At 33.6% G+C, this 27,531-nt stretch overlaps 1 protein-coding gene and 1 pseudogene across 2 annotated transcripts in view; one reads left to right on the top strand and one right to left on the bottom strand.

Moving 5' to 3' along the window:
* Positions 1-1,004: 1,004 nt before the first annotated feature.
* Positions 1,005-27,531, bottom strand: part of ATP9B (ATPase phospholipid transporting 9B (putative)) — a 431,234-nt gene continuing 404,707 nt past the window's right edge. Inside the window, exons 26-30 of one of the 2 annotated variants that reach the window (XM_051970554.1) lie at positions 23,568-23,676; positions 11,361-11,418; positions 10,349-10,552; positions 2,881-2,913; positions 1,005-1,628 (exon numbers count right to left, since the gene is read on the bottom strand). In XM_051970554.1, the coding sequence (XP_051826514.1) occupies positions 1,492-1,628; positions 2,881-2,913; positions 10,349-10,552; positions 11,361-11,418; positions 23,568-23,676 (541 nt within the window). In that variant the 3' untranslated portion in view covers positions 1,005-1,491. The remainder of the gene's footprint in view (positions 1,629-2,880; positions 2,914-10,348; positions 10,553-11,360; positions 11,419-23,567; positions 23,677-27,531) is intronic. The other variant, XM_051970555.1, reaches the window with a different exon arrangement.
* Positions 4,809-5,199, top strand: LOC127545957 (eukaryotic translation initiation factor 1-like; annotated as a pseudogene).

The raw sequence follows: 27,531 nt of genomic DNA, 5'->3' as shown, positions 1-27,531 counted from the left end.
ATACAAAAGTATATGTTTGGGGAAAAAAACCCTCTAAATAAGTGCAATTAATTCAGGTAGGTCCAAGGCAGATTGATGGAAATGGTTGTGTGAAGAACCAATTTTGGAATTTCTCTAACAGCAATCTGTAACATTTCAGGGCAACATATGTCAAGACATTAGATGAGAAATTAAATTGGAGAACATTAAAAAAAAAAAAAAAAGACATCACCAACAACCCCAAACCATCTATTGTAAAAAACAGACCCACCCCAATAGAATGAAATATAATGGTGTTAGAAAGGTAAAACAATTATTTTTTTTAAAAAGAAGCTTGGCCTTTACTTTTTTCTTATATCTAATCAATGGCCTGGATGAATATTAAATACACTGAAGTAAAGACTGAGCAAATATTATACAGTACAATGATTTGAAATAATATCCTCCTGATTTGCTCATTACAAACATCTTATCAAACAGAGATTGATCTGGCTCATAGAGAACATAAATTACAGTTTGGAAGATGCAGGATAATTCTACCATAACATTATTAGAATGTGGCTGGTTTTCAACCTGAGTAATCTAAGTAAACAGATTATAAAGTAAGAAACATATTGGCTAATACAATATCTACAAGTTGTAGAAATGTTTTTTGAAGCTACATTTGAGTGCAGTTTTCCAAGTACAAAATGGATAGAAATGCTTAAAACATTTGCTGAATAACAAGGCCTTTTACTATCTAGTTGCACGAGTGAGTAAGTGGTGATGGAACTGCACAGAGAACTATTACAGTGTGAACTATTTGATTTTAATGTGCACTTAGAGAATTGGCTATTGGTGTCAAAAGTATCAGACTTCTTCAGACTTCTAAATATCTGCAAGATAGGAATGGTGAGTACAGAAAGAAGAGTAATAATTCCTGAAGCAATATTATGCTAGGCAGACATCCATATGTAAGTTAACTAGCTCATATTTATCAACAATTGATGAAGACTAATATATAGTAGCAAATACAGACCACGGCATTTGTGGCTTCTAGATTTTATTAGACTTTAATTAATTAGGAATGAATGTTTTTACACAATAGCATCAAGGAAAGCTTGAATGTAGGGGAATTATTACATAATGTCAAATAAACTTTCATTTTGTATTATAGAATAGTGCAGTAACAGTAAAATAATTAAGCAGCATTTTAAACAGAAAATAAATTAGGATCAATAAAGAAATTGGAATGATTGGGAAAAAAAACAAAAAAAAACCAAAAATGGATGTTTTCCCCCCTTTTGGAGCTATTAGTTAAAGTCTATCTTCTTTTCAGTACTTACACAGCAGATGTGGCCTTTCCTATTTATGTTCTCCATTTTTTTTTTTTTTTTCCATTTTTCTCTCAGTAGCACATCACAAACCCTGAAGTCACTTAAACGTCGTGGGAGGTACCAAAGCAAATCCCAGTTGAAGTAGCAATGGTGGGGTAAGGGGTAGAGAGAGGAGATTGTAGGTGGAGAGTTCCTTCTATGAGGTAAGCTTGGAGTAACTCGGTGGGGAAAGTTTACGCTTCAAGTATTTGAGAATGTACAGTGGAAGACAGCTTACGACAGTGATTGCTGACACTTTCCACAGGAAGGTCACAGTTGTGATAAAGGCAACATCTATATGAGGAACAAAAAGAAAAAGGTCTAAGTGAAAGAATAAAGATTTCAACTTCCTTGGCACAACACCAAAGAACATTCTTTAAAATTGTTTGAACATTTCCCTCAAGTCCTTTACAAAATCATAGGTAAATAAATGTAGAAGTATAACTCTAAATTTCATGCTTTTCCTTTGTTTTCTTTGAGATGCTATTTCTATTAAACGTTTTTAGAATTCATTCAATTAAACATCTGACAAAAAGAAATACTGAATATAATTATTGTCATCAAAACTTACCAAACAAACATTCAACAATGCATTAAACTAGGCAGAATTGTAATGTTTCCCTGAATGCCTGTGAGATACTTAGTGTTAACATATTGTTTTTTTATTTGTTTGTTTTGTTTTTGGTAATAGTAGCTTTTCCCTTTTTTTGGGAGGGGGAGGAGGGAGAGAAAAGGAGAGGTTGCCCCATTACTTGTGTAACAATAGAGAAAATGGCATTCGTTATGACCAGGTCAATCTAATTTTACATGAAGGAAACATGGAAAATGTGACGATATATACAATTTAAAATTCAGGAAACAGGCCAAAGCTCACTATGTGGGAATTTTGTCAGATTTTATCTACAAAAATGTTGAGGACATAATTTCACCTGTGGTACATGATAATACATGCAACAAGTATCATGGTTTAAGAGTTCTCCTGAACTTAAAAGTGAACACTTAAAATGTGGTACACTGAAAAATCTTTAAGTTAGGGGTAAGGATGATTTTATTTTTGCCTTTGTATCACAAAATGCCTATTAAAGTGTCTGGCACAGGGTAGGTATCTAATATATTTTTGGTGAATTGAATTTTTATGGATCACTATATATATATAGATAATATAAAAGAAAAACTTGAGGCAGAATAAATGGTCAAATTAATGGGCATAAAGAGGAAGCCTTTAAAGACTACTTCAATATGAGCAAATTTTTTAAGTGAGATATTTTTGGAAAAGATTTTACTCTTAAGGCTGAATAAGACACGATATCTTGGTAAAAACATCTTAACAAAATCACTGATGAGCTTGTGCATATGTCCACAGGGGCAGTAGTGCATCACAAACCAGAGGCAAAGGAGACTAAGTGACTTTTTACACAGTGAATTAGTGAAAGAACTGAAAAGTTAAACAAAGATCTGGATTTTTCTTAGCAATTCTCTCTCAAAAATATTTGTCTTTATTAGCATTATTATTTTTTTAATATAAGGAAATTTCAACTTCACCTACCTAAGAAAGCTCCAAAAGACACTCTGCCTATACCTGTTCCAAAACAAGATAGAAAATAAGGAAAGTAAAGGATAGAATCACAGACAAATAATTAGGAAATTAAACAAAAGAAGTGATTAGTTTGTGAATAAAGGAAAATACTTTAAAAAGCTATAATATTCACTGTATATAATACACTAGCAGAATAGTATTAAGCAGGCAGATTTTTATCTCCATTTCTTTACTTCATTACCTGTAGTGCTGCATTAATTTCAAATACACAAATGAAATGCAACAAGTAATTTACTATTCCATAAAAGTCCTGATACACAACTAAATACACGTAAAAATACAATAGTCTCTAAGAAAGTTATGTTAAAAAAAAAAAGGGTTCATCTTCTTAGAAATCCTATAGTTTTTAAGACATCTAGTCATGATAGCTGTGGGATAGGCTCAATATTTCTATTTATCTTTTCTGTTATACTATTTCTGTTTTTGAGTGTTCTATGTATAGATAATATCATGTTAAGAAAATGGGTACATTTAAAATGCAATGCTATAAAAATAACCTAACACTTCTCTAAACCCTGGTTGAATTAATTCATATTCATAAGATCATATATAGAAGCATTTATTTAAACAATTCAAATGACCAAGATGTTAAAATAGTAAAATAACTACTATTCATGTGCTACAATGTCTTTTTACGAATGTTTTTTGTATATATAACATCAAAGTCTTATTAAAACTATTCCTGCTATTTGGATATTTGTTGCCTATGATTCTCAGTTTCCATTCATTGTTATCTTAAATATGGATTTTTGTTTATTTTGTTATTACTTAAAACATTAGAATATGTCAAAATTGGGACAAAGCTAATAAATTTTTCCCTCTCAATTTGGGATTAGAGAGAGAAGCTCATTTTACAATCTGCGGTATAAAAATAGAAACATTAAAAACATACTGAATATTATTTTATTCTGTATTTATTCTGGATTAATTGGACTTTATCATTGTACAAATAAAAATAACATTTTATGAATAACTCAGCAAGAAGGATAACAAAGTCAGCTTGCAGCTTCTCTCCTTTTCCCTCATTAAAAGCTGTGTTGAGGGGAAGAGGAGAATCGAGAAACTTATGGGGGTAGATAGGATGATGGTGATGAATAATGGAGAGAAGGTAGAAATACTCACATTCTATTTATTTCTCTACCAAGGATGATGTTCTTTAGAATGGAAAAGATGGAAATAAAATGGCTAAGAGAATACTGAAATAAAGATAATGAGGTAATGGTAAGAAAGCAACTAGTCACTGCAAGTAAGTTCATATTATGAGGTCCGGATAATACTATATCCAAGGTACCGAAAGAACTTATTATTATCACTGATAAAGCACTGTAGCTAATCTTTAAAAAACTGAGGTGAATAGAAATGCCAGAGGAAGAATTCATTGATCTATGAAGACATATACTTTATTCAGGATAGATATCAGAATAAAAGATAAATAGGGAGAGATATCATTGAATATCAGGAAATTTCACTATGTAAGGAAATTCAGGAACCAGAGACAAATTCAGACTTGAGGTAAAAGAAAGGCTTCCTAACATTTAAGGCTATTCAACAGCAAGAGAGATTTTTTTTGTCTCATTGAAGGTCTTGAAGAAAAGGCAACATGATCACTTTCAGCATTTATTAAAGTGGGAATTCTTGTTTAGGTATGGATTGGAACAATTAGAGTTTGGGGTTCCTTTGAATTCTGAAGTCCTGAAATTCTGTGATTCTGCAATTGGAAATGGATAGATGCTTCATTTTTCAAAAAAGGGAAGAAGGGGTCCTAGTCACTGAGCTGCTGCCAAGGACTCAGCAGCCAGTACTTCCCTTGCTTTCTGATGTTCCACCCCCTCCTCCCCCCCCCCCCCCCCCCGCCCATCTTCTGCCACTGCTTTCCACAGACTATTTCCATCAAGAAAAAAGAATTGTATAGTATGTCTGCCATCCAGAACCTCCAATATTTCGAGTGCTTTGCTGATGCAAGTAAGGGTCAAGACCTACTTCCTGCTGGGACTGAGGATTACATTATCCATACACAAATTCAACAGAGAAATGGTAAGAAGACCCTCACTACTGTCTAGGGGATAGCTGAGGATTATGATAAAAAAGAAACTCGTGAAGATTTTCAAGAAGAAATTTGCCTGCAAAGGGATTATAATTGAGCATCCAGAATATGGAGAAGTAATCCAGCGACAAGATGGCCAACACAAGAACATATACTAGTTCCTCATTACGACTGGATTGGCTTAGGATGACCAGCTGAAAGGTTCATGGGTTTTACATGCTTGATAGCTCACTGAAACTTAAGTAAGGATTTCCTTGCAATGAGTAGAAAAATTCCCTTCTGTCCTTATCCAAGTTTAAAAATCTTACAGCTTGTATAATGTAACCATTTGGGGGTCCACCATTTAACTTGGACTAGTATAACTCATTCATGTTAAAAAACTAAAGAGAGTCATGGTCAGATCTGGTAGGGCCCAGACTGACATACAAATAATCCAATGTTCCAGTCAAGTCCAAAGCTTTAGTAGCATCTGAGACCACACCTGTCCAGAGACTCCTTGGCACTTCCTCTGCAGAGCTCCCTTGTCCATTTAAGAGGACATTACCATCCTCTGAGATGCCCTTGGTGAAACTTAGAAGAGTAACTTAAGGACACCAACAGCCAGCCCAGTTATACCACCAAGATAAAAAGTTAGCCTTTGGTGGCAGAATAGAGATTCTGATGACTTGCACCATCTGACCAGGAAGGAGTTTCATTTTGGGGCAATGAAGATATTTTCTTACATCAATCACATCAAAGTCCAGTGTTTAATCAGACATTTTCAGGAGTAGTAGTGTGTCAAGCTCTGGGAAATGCACAAATGGAGAGCACATCATACCATAGGCCAACTTTACCTGAATTAAACTTTAGACAAAAGAATAAATTTTGTACTAATATATCAAAACAGTCAATTTAATAATCATGGAGTTTGTAATTTACTAGCAATAGCTGCCCAAAGCCACATGAAATAGCAGACAAGTTTTTTTCTTCATTTTTAAAAATTTAAATATTATGTAAATGTATTCAAACTTATTTAAATAAAACTATGATTCAGAAAAAAAGGAAAGAAGGATTTTTAAATCTATAAATCAAAGAGCTTGACTGGAATCGCTGGCACACTTCTTGAATGTGTTAATGAAATGCTCTGTGAACATGTCATGGACAAGTTATAATAGGTTAGTTAAGGAAAAGTCTTATGTGACTAAAAGGACTCAAAGTATGCAAGTCTATGAAGAAATACTGAATAACTAGTGGGGGATGAGACAACATGATCAGATACACCATGTGCTCATTTGCTTGGCTTGGCTGTTCATCTTTGCTTTGATGGAGGATTCTCCTAGGACAAGACAGGCAATCTTTTGGAAAGGATGATTATGTAGGAAAAAAAGGAGCACCAATAAAACATTTAATTAAAAGTCTTGCCAGATTTAATTTCATTTTTAGAGACCTTGATTAGACTGATATATCAGGAGACTATAAAATTATATTAAATCTGTATTTTATCATGAAGTTGACCCTCTGTTATGTTTTCTTTGATATTTTGATGGATTTGTTTTCTCACAGATAGAGTTTTCTCCCGGTGCTACCTACTGTCCTGTGCAACTTCATATCCTATACAACTATTGTCCATGTTCAATTTTCTTTGCAGGGAAGGTGTGGGAGGGAAATGGTCCCCTCTCATTCCAGGAAGTCAAGATACCTTGATACTGGATGGTGATAGAGAAGCATATGGCCTTACTTTTCTTCTCATTATGATAAACTCATCCTTTTTTAAACCTATAACTCACTGAAAATATCCTTGGGGTCATTTCCATATTCATATTCACTATGAGCTTTACTGGTACCCTTGGGATGACCTAAAACTTTTGTTCCTTAGCAACAATGACCTTATATGACTCTCAGCCATAGCATCACTGAAGAATAGCGATGTTAAAAATATGAGTGGGCCTTTTTTTTTGGGGGGGGGAAGGGGAGAAACTTCATTAAAAGTACTGAATAATTTCCTAACTGCAACCAAGATGGTCTGCCTTCTCCTATTTAACTCTGAGTCCACTTTCATACTCAATTAGGAATGTTTGTCCAAACATGTGTACTACTGGATCAGCATTATAGCATATGTCAGCCGTATATCATAGCATGGGCAATAGACAGTCTTCATTCCCTGTATGTGTATGTTTTTTCCCTGTGTGGATGTTTAGGTGAGTTATAACTTCAATAGGGATCCAAAGTGAGCAAAATCATGAAACCATAAAAATATTAGGTCAAGTTGTATAGCATATGAAGGGAGAAGTAATGGCCTACATTTTCTATCCTAGAACATAATGAACCATCTATTAAAACAAAGATATGAAGGAGGATTTAGTAGTAAATGAAGAATAGAGAGCTTAATTGAAATAGGCAACAGGGTGCGCACACACCGTCCATCACCCTCCTCAACAAAGTAACAGCAATACTTAATAACACTACATCACAAAGAGGAGAAAAGTCGTTACATGGTAAGTGTACTGGAAGGTGCACTTGGATTACCAAAATGTAGCTTAAATAAAGCATTTAAATTACACCTAAAAGATTTCAGCTAACCCTGACCATTTTGAGCAAACCCTAGTCCTGTCTCTAGACAATTTAATTATTTACCAAATGCTTCAAAACATTTATTCATCCCAGTATAGGTGATAGAACAGATTAATCATAGGCATATTAACGATAGTACCACAGGGGAAATTTGAAAAATTCTTACTCTTAAATGACAAAAGCAAAGATTAAACCTTATACCTTTTGCATAATGATTTAGTCAGTCAAACTGGACAAAAAGAATTTAAGCCCATCTTCCCGAAAGTGAGCTATTGTAGAAAAGTTGTCAGAACGAACTTGTCTATGTGGCAAACTTCTTTTGAGTGATTGGGCACCTCATTTTGGAAATTCAGCAATGTACAGGGAGTTAACATGATTGGCACAATGTCATCCACAAACAAGAATATTTAGAGAACTTCACCACTTATAAGAATCCCTCTTCCTTTTGGACTGAAAGGCACAGAATATTGGAGCTGAAATTGAGTCCATATGCCATCTCATCCAACCTGTACCAGAACAAGAATCCCTGATATGTGGTTATTTATAGCTTTTTTGCTTGATGACTTCTAAGGAAGGAGAACCTGCTCTTCATTCTACTTCTGAATAACTCTAATTGTTAGAAAGATTTTCCTTATTTCAAATTTAAATTTGCTCACCTGTAACTTCTACCCATTGTTTCTAGTTCTGCCCTTTCCAGTTAAGCTAAACAAATCTAATTTTTTTTTTTCTGTTGCATGATAATCCTTTAAATACTTGAAAGAAGGTGAACCTCTAAGTTCTGGGCTACACATTCTTAATTCCTTCAACTAATACTGATATGTCATAAATTTGAGACTCAACAATTTTCTAAAATTTGAATTTTAGAATTAAACACAACCTGGTATAAATGGCATCACTGAGGTACAGTATTTGAGTACAGAGGTATTTTCACAAAACTCATTCTATACACTATACTTCTCTTATTACAGCCTAGTATTTTATAGGCTTCTTTGCTGTCTCATCACACTGCCAATCCATATTGAGCTTGGTGTCCATGAAAATCTCTAGATAATTTTTTGTACAAACTGCTGCTTGGTTTTGCTGCTTTTACTTTCTATTTGTGAAGTCTTTTTTGAATCCAAGGGTAAGATATTTATCAGAGGGTCATTGAACAAAGTTATCTCCATTTTTATGACTCTTCAAAGAATTTTGCATAATTTTAACATATTCACAAGAAGCACTTTTTTGGAGAAGAGTCTTAGTAGCATTTTGCTGTCTTCAACCAATTTGATTTCTTACGCTCAACAAATAGTTGTTGCAAAGAAATAGTTACAAAAGACTGCCTATTTTCTCATTCTTTATTCAAGGATATTCTGACATAGCTATATACTTCTTAGTCACCAGTTTTTTTTCTTTTGGTAATAAAACTTGTGATCTTCCTTTTACCCCTAGCTTTTTGGTATACTCCCTGAAATTTAATAGAGATAAATGTTAAACTTTAACCTAAAAATCACCTTCAGAAGTATACAGTGAAGGAAACATAAATTTAGAGTAGCTCATATGAAAATGATATGGGCATTTTAGAGAACTGTAGCTCTATATGAATCCTCACTGTGAAGTGTCCACTAAAAAAGCTAACACAGATTTATAGAAGAGACTCCAGAATAAGAGATGAGATAATTTTGTAGCATCCTGGTCAGAATACATTTGGAATGTTTGGAATCACATTTTTGGAAGAATAATGACAAGAGTATGTCCATAGGAAGGAGATCAGAATAATCAAGAGACCTGAAAATCATTTCACATAAGGACTGGCTGAAGGAAACGTGCATGAACAATATGGAGAAGACTTAGAGTAACAAAACAGTTGACTCAAAATGGTGGAAAAGCAGTTATGTGGATGAGGGATTAAACTTGGCTCCATTGGGCAGAACTAAGACTAATGATTAGGAAATTTCAGGGATGTACACATTTTGACTTTCTAACAATCAGAATCATTTCAAAATAGAAAGGGATGTTTTGGAAGGATTTTAATCCCCACTTTTAGTGGTCTAAGAGTAGTCTTGATGACCATCTATTAAGTACATGGAGAAAGATGACTTTGATGGTTCCTTCCTGATGTCAGATTATTTTCTACTTCTTTTGCCTGTAGAGAATCAGTAATAAGTTGATAGATCCAGAATAAGAAGGGCTGGGTAATATTGGAACATGTGAAGTGAAAGTAGAGAATGGACCTATATCTCAGAAGTGTGGATGGATTTGGAAGTATTCATCTAACAATTCTGGGGGTCAATAAGATCTTCAGAGCAAGTTAGGATATTACATTATTTAAGTATTAATGGGATCTGAGGTATACACACAATACTCTATAGTTTTCTGTCCTTTCTGTCCAATACCTAAGTAAAAGATTGATGAAAGCAAAAATAAAATCTCTTCCAAAACTGAAGGAAAAACAAGCAAGAGAACAATATGACTTTTTATACATCTGGGCTACAGATTTGGTTGGCATTCTTCCTTCAGAGTTGCTACTCTGTTTTCAATGTGAACATAACAAATTAATTGTGGGGAATTGGAGACATTATTAGAAAACAATATAATTTTTAAACATTCTATTTACAGGTAACTTACAATCTTCTTAATTTCCTAAATATACTATGGCAAAATTATATCTCCTCAAAAAATAAGTCATATGATATATGTCCAAGTTCTGAAATTTTTTGGTTCATTTTTAAAAAATATGCTGACAATCCAAAATTTCATATTTAAAAGAAAAATAAATAAAACTTAATCATACTACCTCTTCCAATCTAAAGAAAAGGAATACTAATTTTATAGGTAACTCACCAAAATATTCATTTAGAAAAGCAAGAGAGGCCACATAGCAGCCAAGGCTGAGGAATTCAGCCACCACCATTAACCAATGCCATGTTCTTATGGTGAGGGCAACCATCAACAGCTCAGTCAGGATTAGGGCAGTGAAGGAAATGGCAACAACATGGACAAATTCAGATTCAAAAAGCACCAAGGCTCCATACATTAGAATACCACCTAAAAAATAAGTTAAAAATGGTTAGCAATTACTACTTTGTCAATTGCACTTGGAAAGCTATCTTAATTACAGTGAAAATAACTATAATGACTACAAAACAACAGTGGAAACTTTTGATCAGATAACATTTCTCACTGATTTGTTTTTAAAATAATTTGAAAATTACAAGAAATAAATGCAAGAATTTTAAAAAACAAATATAAATATGAGATTATGTGTTCTACTCTGGAATTCGAATCAATAAATATGGAAAATGAAAAATCTTAAGAATGAAAATGAAACAAAAGCTTTTAATATCTAGGGACAATATCCCTTTTCTTTCCCAAAATCTGTTGCCACTCAGCAATTAGTGTAAACAATTAAACATTTCAATTTAATATATCTGATTCGTCTATTAGTTACATTTTCAACAATACCTCATTAATTTCTAACACAAAGGCAGTTAATGACTTCCAAATGATTATAAAATTTAGAATTCTTAACTAATTCAATAATCACTCCATGAAAGAAACTTACTGTGCAGTGGGCAATGTGATAAGCACTTGTAAAAATTTTCCTGGATTACTATTTAATTAAGAATAGGTTGGTTTTAAGACTACATGCATCAATAAATCTACCAATCCACAATGCATTAGGAAGAGGCTTAGCATACCTCTAGAATATCGATTTATAAGATAGGCAGAAAGCAATATGTAACACTTGCTGACATTTTAAGCTTTAAGAATTTAACCTGGAGCTGAAAACAATATTATTAATATAAGACAAAAAAAAAATCTTTAGTCTAGTAAAATTAGAGTCCTTACCTACCTTGATAAATGCTGATTAAAACCCAGATGAGAAAAGTCTTAAATGACAGGGATCGTCCCTGGAAAAAAATTAGTAATATAGGCTATGTTAGTTAAGTATAATAGAAAAATCTGGTTGATTCATGGATTTTAAAAATAGACACAAGGGACACATTTATCTCAAATATGTAAGTTCAGAAGCAAAAAAAAAAAAAAACAACATACATAAACTTTATGACTGGTTATTTAGTCAAAAAGTAAGAAATAAAGCCTTCGTCAGGGCCAAACAACTTGACATACTGGTATTCTCCTATTATAATTTCAAAGATGCTTGATGGTCCCTGGATGAATCAGCAGTGGCTCTTGATGCCCTAATTTTTAAGATTCTTTGCTTCCCATATGATTAAAAAGTGATATATAAATCTTTAGATGCACTAGGGGAGCATTCTATAATGAATCTTTCTCTTGGATGATTAATTCTTTTATAATGTGAATCTTCTTTTATAACAACAGATTTTTATATACTAGAATTTTAAAAAGTGGGACACAACTATACTTGTACTTTCATAATAAAGTCTAGATAGGCTTTTATTTTTTCCAAGAAGCTAGTTACACAGACAGATACACAGATATTCTCTATACATTTTCTCTATATACATACTGATATATAATTTATTGCATATCTATAATATGCTAACAACATACATAATATGATAATATTCATATCATGCTCTCAAACTATAGGTACTGACTTCTCCAAGATTCTTAGAGGACCCTTCCTTTCCCTTTCTACACTCTTTCTTGGTGACTCTATCAGTTTTTTATGGTTTTAATTGTCATCTCTATACTGATGACTCACAGTTTTAATCTACATATGCAGCTTTAGACTCTCTCCTGAACATCACTCAAGAATCATTAATTGACTGTCATTTCAAACTGACTATCCAAACTCAAATTGTATAAAAGTAAATTCATTGTCTTCTTCCTCATTTTTTCCCTCCCAATCTCCTAGGTTTCTAACTTTGCTATTATTCTTGACTTCTTACTCTCTCTTACTTCACATATCCAATCTTAACAATCTTATTTTTACCTGACATCTTTTACCTCTGTCTTCTCCCTATACATAAAGCTATCACCTTAGTTTAGGCCCTCATCATTTCTTTGTTAAGATTTCTGCAGTGAGGGGTAGCTAGTTGGTGTAGTGGATACAGCACCAGCCCTGAAGTCAGGAGAACCTGAGTTCAAATCTGGTCTCAGACACTTAACACTTCCTGACTCTGTGACTCTGGGCAAGTCACTTAACTCCAATTACCTCAGGGGGAAAAAATTTCTGTAAAGACTTCCTAAGTCTCCCACTCAAACCTTTTCCCACTGAAGTCCATCCTAACTGTTGCTGCAGAAGTGATTTTACTTAAACACAGATTGACCAAATCACTCCCTATTCCAGTAAACACTGATGATTCTAGGATAAAGAATAAAATTCTTTATTTAGGTTTCAGAAACTTTTATAACCTTGCTCTACCCTATCTCTCATCTCAGTGGACATTACTCCATCTTCACACTGTTGTCCAATCAAATTGTCCTTTTTGTTCATCACATATAACACTCCTTTCTTCTATCTCCAAGTCTTCATATTAGCCATCCCTCATGCCTGCAATGTACTTCCTTTTCACCTCTGCCTTTCTTTCTTAAAGACAAAGCTCAAAAGAAAACAATAAAAAAAATGGAAAAAAAGAAGGAATAGAAAGAGAATTGAAATAACTGCAGAACACATAAAATAAAATAAAAATTATAAAAATATGAATAAAAAAAAAACAAACCCAGGAATTATATGAATACAAAGGAGGGAGGTTCAAAATTATTTTTAAAAAATGAATGTTAAAAAGTTTTTATGTATTATTGAAAAAAATAAAATAAAATATTCTAAGATTAAAACAGAAAAAAGATTAAGCTTTTCCTGATCCCCCCCAATTTCTAGTTCCTTCCTTCAAAGTACCTTGTACTTAAATTTGTATATATTTTTATTTATTATTTTTATATTTATCTTATATAAACCTAGAGATGTACTTGTTTCTTTCATTAGAATATATTGCAAATAGACACAACCACCACCCTGGGAAATAAGTGCTATTATTCCTATTATATTTGAGGAAACTTAGTAAACAGAGGTTAATTAACTTGCAAGATGCCATATAGCTGAAGCCATACTTTAACTCAGGTTTTCCTGATTCCAGGCCCAATGTTCTCTTACTGTATCATTTGGCAGAGGAGTGGCCATTATATTACTTCTCTCCTTCAGTTAAAAGTTTCAACTCCTTTTGGAGATAAAGAAATGCACAATAGCATTTTACATACATACTTGTAACACAGGCTGAATGTCATTTTTTTGCCCAATAAAGAAAACAATTAGCAAGTTGATAAACTGCAATTCTGTTTATAATTTGATTTTGAGAGATAATCACATGACTTTACTTAAGATCTCATACTCTGGTTGTGTCAATATGTGAAAATACCAAATTCAAATATACTTTTGAAACTCAAGCACACTGTTACTTATTGGCAGATATTAATGATTTTAATGAAAAGAAAATTAAAATTTTACTCTATAATTGACATGTTAACAGTCTCCTAATTAACAAATTTTCTAATTGTTCTCTGTTGTGGACACTAATGAGTTCAGTCTTTGGCTATGCTAGATTTCTATGCATGTATAATACTATTGAGGGATTTTTTTCTTAAAGGAATGTACTTTTCTATTTTATGATCAAAGTTAAAAACATAGTGAACTTTGCTACATTCACAATGGGAAATATTTATATTTACACAGAGCTACACACACACACATTGTGCTATTATTTCCACCAGTAACTTTAATGTTAATTTATTGTTGAGTTTTTTGTGTTCATTCAAAGCAACCTTATGAATAGCTAAGAACTTGGAGGAGAGCAGAAATCAGGTAAACAAATGATTAACTTGAAAATATAAATTTTATTGCACCTATAAGTTACCATATTAGCTAGTTTACAGATGTTACTTATGGCTTTAATAGTAAAATGCTGTGAGAGCCAGCAACACTTAGTGGACACAGTATACATTTCAAAGTAGGAGATTCTTCAGAAGCAGCCTATATTTGGCCTGCTGCCACCTCCAATGACCTGACTTTTTAATGTGACCTCTGTCCATCAATTGACAGAGCAGAATAAGAAACACCCCAGGAACATTGGTTTTCTATCTGAGGAACAATGTAGATATCTAAGTGACCCCTGCCTGCCCACTTTATCACAAGCCAGCCAGCCTCATTTGCTTAAGCAAAACTATTCTTTTAAGATGTCTGAAGGGAATAAATAAAAATTGCCTAATCTAACTCATATATAAATAAGAATATTCTCTATATTTCTGATCTGTCATCATCCAATCTAGGCCTGAAGACCTCCAATGTGAGGAATCAAATACTTCCAGAGATAAACCATAACTGTTTTGGATAACTCTAATTGATAGGAAGTTTTCCCTTAAAACAAGACTTACTGGAGTTCATTGAGAAGAAGCGTACAGGAAGCATGATTTAAAGGAGGTAGAATTTAAAGTGGGGTATGAAAGATGCATTGGGACCCATAACTGGAAAGGCATCCTTTCTTCAAAAGAAAAATATCTGGTATGAGTGGTAGAGTAGTCTGGTGATCTTTGACTACCTTGGATGGATGGTTCAATATGAGTACTACCCTTATGGGAGAGTGAGATTCCTATAATTGAAAGTTAGTAAGCATAGGCATCATCAGTTTTTCCCAAGGAAATATGTATTTTGGACTAAATGATATCTATAATCCCTTCCTATTTAAGTTCATATAATTCTATGATAAGAAGGATTGATAAGAGACATATATTAAAAATTACACAGAGTAAAGCATCAAAGTAGCAAATTCATCTTAAATGAATCAATCAGGTATCTCAACAAAAAAATGCATTGTACCTGTTTGAAAATTAATATATTAGAAAATTTTAAGAGACTGAAAAAACTCACTAGGATGCAATATAGGGAAAAATAGGATGCCTAATGAGAGACTTGTCTAAAATGGCCATTTCAGGTAGTAATCCTTTCTTTTTTTATTCAAGACTAATTGAGATTATATTGGTGATTTCTAAAGTACTAATTTCTTCATCAAAAAAGGAAGAATTAGAATTTTTACAGTTAAAATTTGTCTGTCAGATATGAGTCATAAGCAGGAAATACAACATAGGCCTGTCAAGAATTGGGAACCAGAGTGAACCAAATATTTGTGTGTCTATTATGGGGGTCAAGGTCAGGTAATATAAACATTACTTACAGAAACCTAGAATTTATAAAAGATATAATGGGAGTATTAATGAATGCAGTATTTAGGACTGCTATACAGAAAGAGTCTATGGTAGAAATTATACAGAACAAGGTCTTTCTTGTACATATAATTTTAAATTTTAAATTTAAACAATATAATAAGTATTTATTAAGCTCTTTCTATGTGCAAGGAGGCACTAAGTGCTGGGAATACAAACACAAAAAAGCAAATAACCTCTATTCTCAAAAAGTTTAATAAGAAGATAATAATAATAATAATGATAGCCAGTACTTACATAAACATCTATTATGTACCAGGTACTGGGCTAAGTGCTTAAATATGTCTCATGTGGTTCTCACAACTATCCTGGGAGGTAGCTACTGTTATTATCCCACTTTATAGAGGCAAACAGGGTTAACTGATTTACCCAAGATTACACAGCCACTAAGTGTTTGAGATCACAATTGAATTCAAGTCCTCCTGACTTCTGGCTTAGCACTGTATTACCTGGATGCCTTAAGCTTATATTCAATCAGTAAAAAGAGATTTAATATGTAAATGGCTATATCTCTATATATGGTAATTTGAGAAGGATGAAGAGAACATTAATGACAAAACTGCAAGTGATACTTCAGAGACAGGACAATCCTGGAACTATCACACATATGAGGAAAACATTAATTTTGGTCTGTAATTTAATACCAAATGTTTTAAAAGACTTTTTGAAGTCTTGACATAGCACAACTTAGCAGAGAGTTTGATACTTTAACTCCAAGATTTCCTTCAAAGGTTAAACCCATTAAATTATGAAGCAGTCTTTGCATTCACAACCACAAGCCTGAGGTAGTTCAGAAATACATCAGATGGCTCAGTTCACTATGAATCAGTTAAATGGTTCTAGTCCCCAAAACTCAGACTACTGTGGCTTCTCATGGAAAATCATAAATCATTTCAGATGAATAAAGTCTTTTGTACAGTCATGAGAGAGATGACTCTGCAAATTTCTTTTTATACTTGTAGCACCTAAAAAGACTTTAATAATTTAAAGTGGAGTTTGGATTTCAGATAAGTTATACCCAAATTACTTTATACAAGTTATAAAGTACTACGATGCACCATCTCCTGTGAAGAATAAAAACTGCAAGATGGGGATAAAAAAGAATTTATATTATACTCAAGATTGACTAATTTTTTTACTAGTTAAAAGAATGCCAGACTGGTAATGCATATATTATATGAATTCCTAGTTTAAAAAAAAAAAAAAACTCATCTAAATATAGATTAAAAAAATTGATTCATAGACTCATAGAGCTGAAAGGGACATTAGAGATCAGCAAGTAAAATCTGCTTATTTTATAAATGAAGCCTATGGAGATGAATGACTTGTCCAAAGTAAATTAGCGGTAGAGCTGGAACTAGGAGCAAGGTCTTGTTTCTATCCCATGATGGCATTTCCACCTAGAGCTCTTTGCTTTATTGCATGATACAAATAAAAACAAAAACAATCTCTCCTTGCAAAAATTCATAATCAAATAAGGGAGAGAGACAACACATACAAACAAGATATATACAGGATGAATCAGAGAGAATCTCAGAGTGAAAGCATTAACATTTAAAACTGGGAAAGGTTTCTTGCAGATGCTGAATTTTTACCTGGGCTAGAAGGAAGCCAGAAAGGGAGGGGAGGCAGAGATGAGAACAAAGTATTCTAGGCATGAGGAAAAGATAGAGAAAATGGAAGCATGAGTGTCTCCTGTGAGGAAAAGAAGGAGGGCCTCTATTACTGGATCATAGAATACAGGAAGCAAATAAAACATAAGAGGACTGGCAAGGCAGAAGGGTTCAGGTTATGAAGGACTTTAAAAGCCAAAGGATTTATATTTGATTGAAGAAGCAATAGAGATCTATTGATATTTATTGATTAGAAGGGTTACTTTAGAAATTGAGTGGAAGATGGAGTGACTGGAGAGCTAGTTGGAGCAGGAAAATCAACCTGTAGGTTATTCTAATAGTCCAGAGGTGAGGTGATTAGACTTCATAGCTGGGTGGTAGTAGTGTTAACAGAGATGAGGGAGCCTCTGTGAGAGATGCTATGGTACTTGGCAACAGATTGTATATGAAGGATGAGTAAGAGTTAGGTTGCAAGTCTGAGTAACTGGGCAGATGGTACTTTTGATATTAATAGGCAAGCCAGAAAGAGGGTCAAATTTGGTGGAGAAAAATAATGGATTTGGCTTTGGAAATGCTGGAACATGCAAGCTATCCAACAAGACAACTAAAGATATGGAACTTGAGGTTTGAAGGGAAATAAGGCCTCAATGAACTAATCTTTATCAAATCAATAATTTGCTGAGCTATCTTGCATCTATTGCTTGGTTTCCTTGATATAGTTTTTAAAAGAACAAGATACACAATATGAAATGCTTCAGATGCTTTATTTTCATAGTTTTAATGCCCCTTAAATAATTCTTAATATTGAAATGGATGCTAAAAACTGCAGAATTAGACAAATACCAAAGACTACAATTGAAAACAGATCTCTATAGAACTCATGACATATACTGTCTGTGCCACTCAGTTGGTACTTACATATTTGCTACTCTACGAATTCTTCTGTATTGTTATACTGTATTATCATTTATCTTTTCATGTATTTAATTCACTCAATTCCCAAACTAAATTGTAAGCAAAATCAGGACTGGAACTATATGGATATATTTCACAGTATTCTGTATACCATAGATAACCCAAATATTTATTGAGTTATTGACTAAGACTGTGTCCAACCCACAGCTATTCAATGGCAGTAGAAAAGATGAAATGGAATTTAAATTGCTCTTTTAAAAAAGTGCTCAGAAAAATCAAGCAATGTACATTCAAAATATTTCAAGCAGTTTGAATACGATTTTACCCAACTAAAAAAGCTCAGTAATTCTGATATTACCTTGAATACTAAGAGTCAGAATTCTGAAATGCTAAAAAGGAAATGTTATACTATAGAAGTAATATTAGCTTAGGCAGATAAAAGATGGTAGATTTAAATAAAAAAGGGTTTGGGGAAACTGAATGGCTGGATTGACCATGCAGTATGAAAAATTCAGGGCTAAATTTGAAGATACTGAACAATGATTCTCAGTAATTGGTCATATTAAATAAAAATGGGAGCCTTATGTCCCAAAACAGATGCAACCCAATGAAAACAGAATATGGTTTAGTGATATTCCAACATACTTAACTGACATTAAGTGATAGCATGACACTAATTAACTCAGTGACTCCAGCTGGAGATGAATCAGCTACTTCATCAGAAACTTGTGACTGACTCTCCAAATATATGCTAGTTGCTGGGGTAATTTAGTACTTAACCTGCTAGCATAATTACACAGTGTCCGTTAAAAAAAAGAACAGGCTGATATGTAAACTCCAAATCCTTGGTATAAGCAGAAACAAGAGTGGTTTTTATTTTACTATTGCCTTTTTTTCAATACCTGAATAGTTAACAAAGGTTAACACAATTTTGACACAGATTCTAGCTAACATTTTTTAAAGTCCCTTACAGAAACACAAAAATAATCTTTAAATGCCAAAACATTTGTCTTTTTACTTCACACCTACTAGGGCCGTTTCATTTTGATTTAATTTGCTCATATGATATTTTCTGATGGGAATAAAAGAAGGTTGGGACAGCTTTTATCATTGAGGTAACAACAGTATTATTGAGAAACAAACAAAACAAGCCCTACTTGAGAGCTGAATTGTTTTTGTTTTGTCTTTCTATCTCCAGTGCCTAGTATAAGGATCTGCATGTAGTAGGCACTTAATAATTTTTTTTTTTTGTGTGTGTGTGTGGAAAGAAGGAATTCATCTATAGTGTAGGGCAGGAGAAAGGAAAGCTGGATGCAGAATCAGAGGAGCTGGCTTTAACCTTGGGTTTTCCTTCTTCTTATGTGAGTAACCCTGTGCAAGTCATCTGTACCCTCTCCAGACCTGGGTTTTGTCCCCTATTAAATGAGAAAGAATTAGATGATCCGTCTAGAAGTCTGACCTAGCTCCTTGTCAAAACTGTGTGAGGATGGATGAACAGGTTATTACCATCTACTCAGAGAGATATACCTAGTTACAGTCTGATCTGAACTATAGGCCAGCTTTAACTCCTGATCTGCTTTTCTCCTCATTACATTGTTGCCTCAATGTTATAAAGAAAGTAAATGAAAAGTTGATTGTTCTTGGTAATCAGTCCTTATCATGAATGTAAAGAGATCCGGTGAAGCCTTCTGCTCCAAGCCTGAGGCAAACTCTGTATTTAGCACTTCCAACTTTTCTTTTATCCTTTTCCATAGTATTCATTCTCTGTCTTTCCATGTCTCCAAGGTACTCAATACCTTAACAGTCTTCTCCACACTCCCTGTTCTGCTTAGGATAAGAAGTTATAAAATACTAAGATATAAGTGACCAAAGTAAAAATTAAATGTCCCTTCATTTCTGTCTTAAATCTTGAATCTGTAGTTGTGAAAAATTCAGGTTATCAATCATTGGCTGGAGGTTTCTGTTTTTGGTATTTGCGGTATTTGATATTGAGTGAACGCTTGAACTCAAATCACAAAAGCAACCACCTATTTCCACAATTCCCTATCTAGTTTATCAACAACTTGGGTCCCTTAAATAGGAACTGGCAAATCAGTATGTGCTATTAATTTCTCTAGCTAATCAGTTCTTTTCTTTGCACACTTCTATAAAAATTTTGCAGCATACCTCAGCATTGTGATTATCACAAAGGACAGGTTTGGAATATTGCATTACATGAGAGAGGGAGCAAAAGAATTCAAGTTTGGCAATCTGTGCCCAAGTTACAACACTGACACTTACCACCTGTGTGACCACAAGATAAGTCATTTAACTTTTCTGAGTTTATTTCTTCATTTGTAAAACTGGTGTGGTGATGTTTTCCCCTGGCCATAGCTCCAGGCCCTACTGAGTCACCATAAGAACAAATTGGGAGTGACTAGAGCTGGATAGCTTGGGGCTTTGCCTGGCAATAATACCCCTTCAAGACTGCAAGCATTATCATTTATCTGCCATCTATCCACTACTGCTCCTATGGCTAATAATCCCTATACATGTATTATTCCAACACTCGCACTCATTTTCTTCTCCCTATCTAACTCCCCCTTCCAACCCTACTCCACCTACACCCAACTTTAAATGTGCCCTCCCTTTTAAAGCATTGGGCCCTCAGGAATTTCTGTTTCATAGTAAACACATTTCTTCCATCTATTAATCCTGAGACCTGGCTTCCCCTCGAAGACAAGGCCTCTTCAGTCAGGCCCTCTACACATCCCTTGATCCTAGAAAAAAAGTCAGAATACTCCATGTTTTCCTGCTATTTCCAGATTCTATCTTTATTGCTACCACTCATAATCCCTCACTTCATTACAGTTTTAAACCTAATTTAGATAATAGTTGTTGCTGGGTACTGGTTCCAAGGTTCGTCTATCTTTTCTAAGAAGTTAATTATTTGGCTCAACACCTGCCATGGTGCTAGGGAACTTCAGCATCCGCAACGATGCTCTCTCAAATTCCATATCTTCCCAATTACTAAATATCTTTAAATCCCAAGATCTACTCCTTTACTTTACCTCAATCATACAAAGGAATGGTCACATCTTAAATCTTGCTGTCATTCAAAAGTGTTCCACTTTCATGATGAAAAACGCTGATTTTCCTATATCTAATCATGACTTTCTATCCTTGTGTTTCACCTCTACTAAACCTATTCTTCATTCACAACATACTTTTAATCCCTCCATCCCTAAATATTATTTCAGGCCATTTGTCCTGCTCTGAATTTACTTTCCTTCTTTTCTAATCTCTACTTTATAGTTAGCCAATTCAACTCTTATCTTTAATTCTCAGATCCTTTACATCCTTGTCCTATAGTTCATCCCTCATCAAATTTCAGTCCAAGATTAATCCTATCAGCTGCCTTCTATACATTCATATTATCCAACTTCAATTAGACCTTCAGTGCAGCAAAGCAATTTTTAAAATCTTTCTTCTAACTGATTTCCTCCTTCCCAAAAAGCTATTCTAACCTCCTTGTCCTTTTTTTTGTCTCCATAGTTCTGCCTCTCCTTTTTTTACCTTTTACTCTACTGAAAAAACTGAGGCCATTTGATGTGAGCTTCCTCTTTATCTCAAAATCTTTTGCTATTATTTCCCACTACTTTTTTTCCATTTGATAAAGAAGTGACTTCTTATGCCAAGGTCAATATATATCTTTGTTTCCATCTCCTCATGTTCTCCTGCAGGTCGTATCCCTAATGTCTTGTCGCTCCTTTTCTTTCTCTTTTCCTCTATCTTAAGCTCTATCCCTGATCTTTCCTCAGCTCTCATTCTTCTCAATTTATCTACTACATTGACACCCCTGAACTTCTTTTCCTCATGAATATTCCTTTTGGCATGTGTATGTGTCTTGGTTCTTTTCCTGCATCTCTAACTTCTCAGTCTCCTTTGCTTGCTAAATCATCTACACCATATTTCCTAATTGTGGGTATTCCTCAAGGCTCTATACTGCACCCTCTTTTCTAATCTCTCCATACTGTATCTTAATGATCTCATTATCTTACCTGTGTTTTTACTCATAATTCACAAATCTACCTATATGTGAACATTATGTATACCTATGTAGATTCACATTTGAATATATACACATTTATGCACATGTCTGTTTATTTTCATCTCCACCCTGAAATCTCTCCTAAGTTTCAATATAACACTAACTGCTTATTAAACATTTCAAAGTTCATGTTCTAGAAACATCTTTAACTCAATATGTACAAAATTGAACGCATTTATCTTTCCTCTCAAATTTCGCTCTTTTTTGTTGAAGGCCATTCTTCTAGTTCCCATGTTTATAATCTTGGAATTTTTTTTGACTCCTCACTTGTCCACACTTTGTATATCCAATCAGTTGTCAGATCTTGCTATTTTTTATATATATATATATATATATATATATATAAACTGCTACATACAAACCCTTCTCTTTACTCACATAGCCATTAATTTAGTTCAGGCCCTTAACCACTTTTCTCCTAGATCACTGCAACCTTCCTAATTTGTCTCCCTCTCTTAAATTTTTCTGTTTCACATATTGCTGCCAAAGTGATTTTCTTTAAATTCAGATCTGACAATGCTAATATCATAGTAAATAAATTCCAGGACTCCCTTAAAATAACTTTTTTTTTTTTAATTTCTAGGATAAAATAGAAACTTTGTTTAGCCTTTAAGATCATCACAACCTGATCCCAGATTTCTTTTTCAGCTTCACTATATATTACTCCACCTCTTAAATCTGTAATCCAGCCAACCTGGATTTTTCTTTGTGACTCTCACAAAATATTCTTATGTTCATCTTCAGTCTCCATATATCTTCACTGTTCACCTCCCATATGAAATGCATATGCTCTTACCCCCACCCTGAGATCATTTATCCTCATCTCTCAGAATCATTTTCTTTTCTCAAGATGAAGCTTCTATATGAAACCTTTCTTGATATCCATCTCTACCTGCTAGTGCTCTCCCTTCCAAATTGCCTTCTAGTAAACTTGGTAGAATACCACATAATGTGAAGTTAAAAATAATTTTGAGAAAAAAACTGAGCCCTTGAAAATTTTAATTATTTATTTTTTAAAATTCCATTTGGAATGAATTTTTAAAAATAATTAAGAACAATCACAATTGAGTAATGTCAGAGAGAAAAAAGAATATACTATTCTTAAATTTCATGTAAATTAATTTTCATCTAACAACTTTGCATATTTATCTTCAAAATATTTTTTAAAAGCCTCTATCTATAGCCTTCAGAATTACCAAAAAAATTTGCTTTCCCTTGTTCCTTTATTTCATAATTTTACCTTTGTTAGGTCCTTATAAAGCTCTGGATACAGCAATGCCATTTCTGGTTTCACATCCTGATCCAACACTAAAGAGAATACTGGAAACATCGTATAGATTGTTGCATACCTTAAAAAGCAAAGATACAAGACATCATATCAAATTTCTGTTACATGGTTACTGAAATAAGTTTAGGGTCATAGCACAGGGAATAATAACTTAGGCTATAATTGAGAATATTAACAAATATTGAAAACTTGTGTCTCATAGCTCACAAAATGACTCATAGGTTGACAATAAGTCACTTTTTTTAAATGTAGGAAATCTTGTAAACTAGCAAACATTCTGGTAGATCACTGACTTGATATAAATAATGATAATGATAATAATAATAATAATAACATTTATACAGCATCTATATGTTATAGGCATTGTAATAAATACTTTTACAAATATTATTTCATTTGATACTCAAAACCACCCTGAGAGGCAGGTGCTATTATTACCTCCATTTCATCATTCCCAATTGAGGAAACTGAGATAAACAGAGGTAAAATGATTTGCCTAGGCTCACACAGCTAGGGATGGTGAGGCTGGATTTGAACCAAGGCCTTTCTGACTCTAGGTCCAGTGGTCTTTCTACTGTTCAGTCAAGCTCACCCATATCTAATCATGTCATCTGATTCTGCACCCAACTTTATCAGAGACAAATGCCTTCTAGGGTATATTAATATTTCCTACATGGATGTTATAGAATTAAGAATTGCTTATAGACTGCCACCTATCTCCTAGTTTGGGAAAAGGAACAATAATTTCCCAAGTAAGTGGGGAGGGATGTCAAAGTTCTTTATCTTGGATATCAATGGCTTGACGATGGTTAAGCTACTTTTACTCAGAGTGTTGCTCAGGGTGGTCACTCTGCTTTGTTTTGGTGATTATCTTTTATTTATTTCTGTCTTTCCTCTGGAACAAGAGGTTCAATGATAGCTCTTGACTTTGATGATCCAGCATTTTGAAAGCAACATTTTCCTACTAACTATATAATCGTGTTTTACCAAATCTCTTGGTTGCTTGCTATTTTTTCTCTAGGTGACTATAAATTGCTCAATGATTTCTTCTACTACCTTCCCATACACTGAAGATAAATTTGGTGGTTTATAGTTAGTTTTTTCTTCATTATGCTACTTTTCCCCGATATTTAAAGACTTCTGTCCTCCTTAATTTTTCCAATCTCATCCTTACACATTACTGTTATTTCTTTGTATTCATGGGCTGATGTTTTAAAAAGGCAAAGTTGATATAAAGATACTTTTTAAAAGACAGTTGATTTATATCTTGCGGTATCTGTCCCCAAATTGGGGTAATATTGTCCTACAGAATTTTGAAGAATTAAGGAGTGGTAAATTTACTCAAATATTAACATTTCTGTAAATTTATTCAAATATTAACATTTCTGAGGTCACAAGCTATACAGAATTATTATACAGAAGATTATTCTAATAGAAATACTTGAAAAAACCCGTTTCAATGTGTTCTTAATGTTCAGAGAGGGTAGGCTCCCAAATTCAATGATAATTTTACTAATTTAAATAACCATGATTCGTAAATTAAAAAGCAATCAATTCTATCTATAGTTTTCTTTTCTTTTCTTTTCTTTTTAAGTTTATCATCTCAATGATGCAAAAGGAACTGGGAATGATTACATTGTATATTGAGGTCCTTGAAAGAAAGGTATAACTCAAGGTATAATTAGTACTATTATGTAAAACCAGTGCTATTTTTAAAAAAATCTGTAATGTAATAATTGTTAGAGAGTTTTAAACAATGACAAATCACAAAAAGAATTAAAATAGCAAAAACCCTGTTCCTTCTTAAAAGATTTTCCCCTCTTCATTTTGAAATATTATTTGAAGTATTCTTGGAGGCAGGAGGGTACTACTAAGAGGACTATAGAAGTAACTTGTAAATATTCTAATGAAATATTTACCAATATGTACTACCATCCGTATATTATTTGTCCCTATTCTTTCATTACATTCAAGGTGTGAGATAGATCTTGAGTAAAATTTTAAAGTAAAATTCATGAAAACAAAAGTTGAAATGAATAAGCCTGATGCTCCTAGAGCAGCTTGCTGAAATTTGGAGTGATAAATTTACAGGGGTCACAGGATATATGAGCTTGTGATAGACACACACACACACACACACACACACACACACAGAGTACATAGTATGCCAAGAGTAAAGAAGGCTAGTAATATAAGAAAAAAAGCAGAAATGTAATAGAAATTTGAAGAAGTCATTCAGGGCACTGAGATTCCTGGCATAGAATTGAGTGGATGAACAAATGAATTAATGGCCAGATTTTACAAATGAGCAAGGATATCACTAATACAGATGTATAACAAGACTTTTAAATATTTCCCTATGAAGGTAATACACTAAGAGAATGAAATATGCAATATTCACTTAATTTGGAGTGTTCTTTTTTTTTTAATAATCAATTTAAAACTTACAGTGGGAATGTAAGTTGCTTTCTTCTTACATTTAGACATTCGAGGCATATACAAAAGAGATGTGTTTCTAGACATATGAGGAAATGTGAGAAACACAAAGAGGCAGAACAGAATGCCAAGCTATATAGAAGATCTAAACAAAGATCTTTTTCATTCATATGCCTGTTACAGGGAAATTATGTACTGAGAAATCAGGTCAGATTAACTGAAATGGTCAAAGATCTATGAATCTGTGCATTCTTCTTTTGTCAGAACTATAGAGATAAACAAAGCAGAGAAGTAGTCCACATTTATTGGTATTGTAAGTTAAGTGATCTATATTGGTCTCAAGGAAGATGGAATTCCCAGAGAGTTTCTTGATGAAAAGGGAGGGATTTTTTTCCTTTTTTGAGGAATGGTCAATGTATTGTTAGCTAGAGTATTTGCAGGGTAGCTCAGGGCCCCTTTTGGGTCAACAAAATGAATAAACCAAATTATTTTTTTTTCTTTCTCTCTCTCTTTCTTTCCTTTCTTCCTTCCTTTCTTCCCCTTCCTCTCTTTCTTGGATTAAAGTCAAGGTTTACAACTAAGCAAGACTATACAGTAAACTTCTCTCAGTGGCCCAGACTGTTCCACAGGACTTCCAAATGAAACTAAGCTAAACATAAGACAAGATATCAAACAAGAGAAACTGTCAGCCTAACATATAACAATCATGTGTTATGGCAGCTGTAAAAGCTGATAAAATCTTGGGCTACGTGAAAAGAGGACGAGGCCCCTAGGTCTTAAGTTCTTTGACAAAAAAATTATTTTATTTCTCCCCCCCCCCCTTCTGATCTTTTTATCCCTGGTGCCTAGAATAAAGCCTAGCACACAGCATGAACTTAATATACACGTACTGAGTGATTGACTGACTGAAGGAGGTGTATAGTCTCATTATATTCTATCTTGGTCACATCACATATGGAAGATAGTGTTCTATTTTGAACAAAGCTCCCATCTCCCCTTTCCCCCACTCTTATACCAGAGGACTTTGTCTCTTACTAATTCTAAGAAAAAAATTCAATGTGAGTTTCCTTTTTGTCTTCTTCCTTTGTCTCTTAATATTAAAACCTCTTGATATCATGTTTTGCTTTCTGCTCCATTCCTCCAGTATTATAAAGAAGAGGTTTTCTATTCTAACACCATAAATATGTACCTTGGATCGAATCGCCTTCCATTTCTCTAACAGATTACAACCTCAATCATTCACCTTCACTCTAATCTTCAACTTCTGCCTATCAACTGAATCCTATCCTTTTGCCACCACTAATAATAATAATAACGGCTAATATTTATACAGTGCCTATTGTGCTAAGTGCTTTGTTATAATCATGTCATTTAGTTCTCACAACAACTCTGGGAGGTAAATACTATTATTATTCCCATTTTACAGATAAGGAAACCAAAGCAGACAGAAGTTAAGTGACATGCCCAGGATCACACAATC

Source organism: Antechinus flavipes, chromosome 1 (genome assembly GCF_016432865.1).
Source record: "Antechinus flavipes isolate AdamAnt ecotype Samford, QLD, Australia chromosome 1, AdamAnt_v2, whole genome shotgun sequence".
NCBI classification, from domain to species: Eukaryota; Metazoa; Chordata; class Mammalia; order Dasyuromorphia; family Dasyuridae; genus Antechinus; species Antechinus flavipes.
The sequence above is the reverse complement of the archived record's forward strand: the minus strand, read 5'-3'. Positions and strand labels throughout refer to the sequence as shown.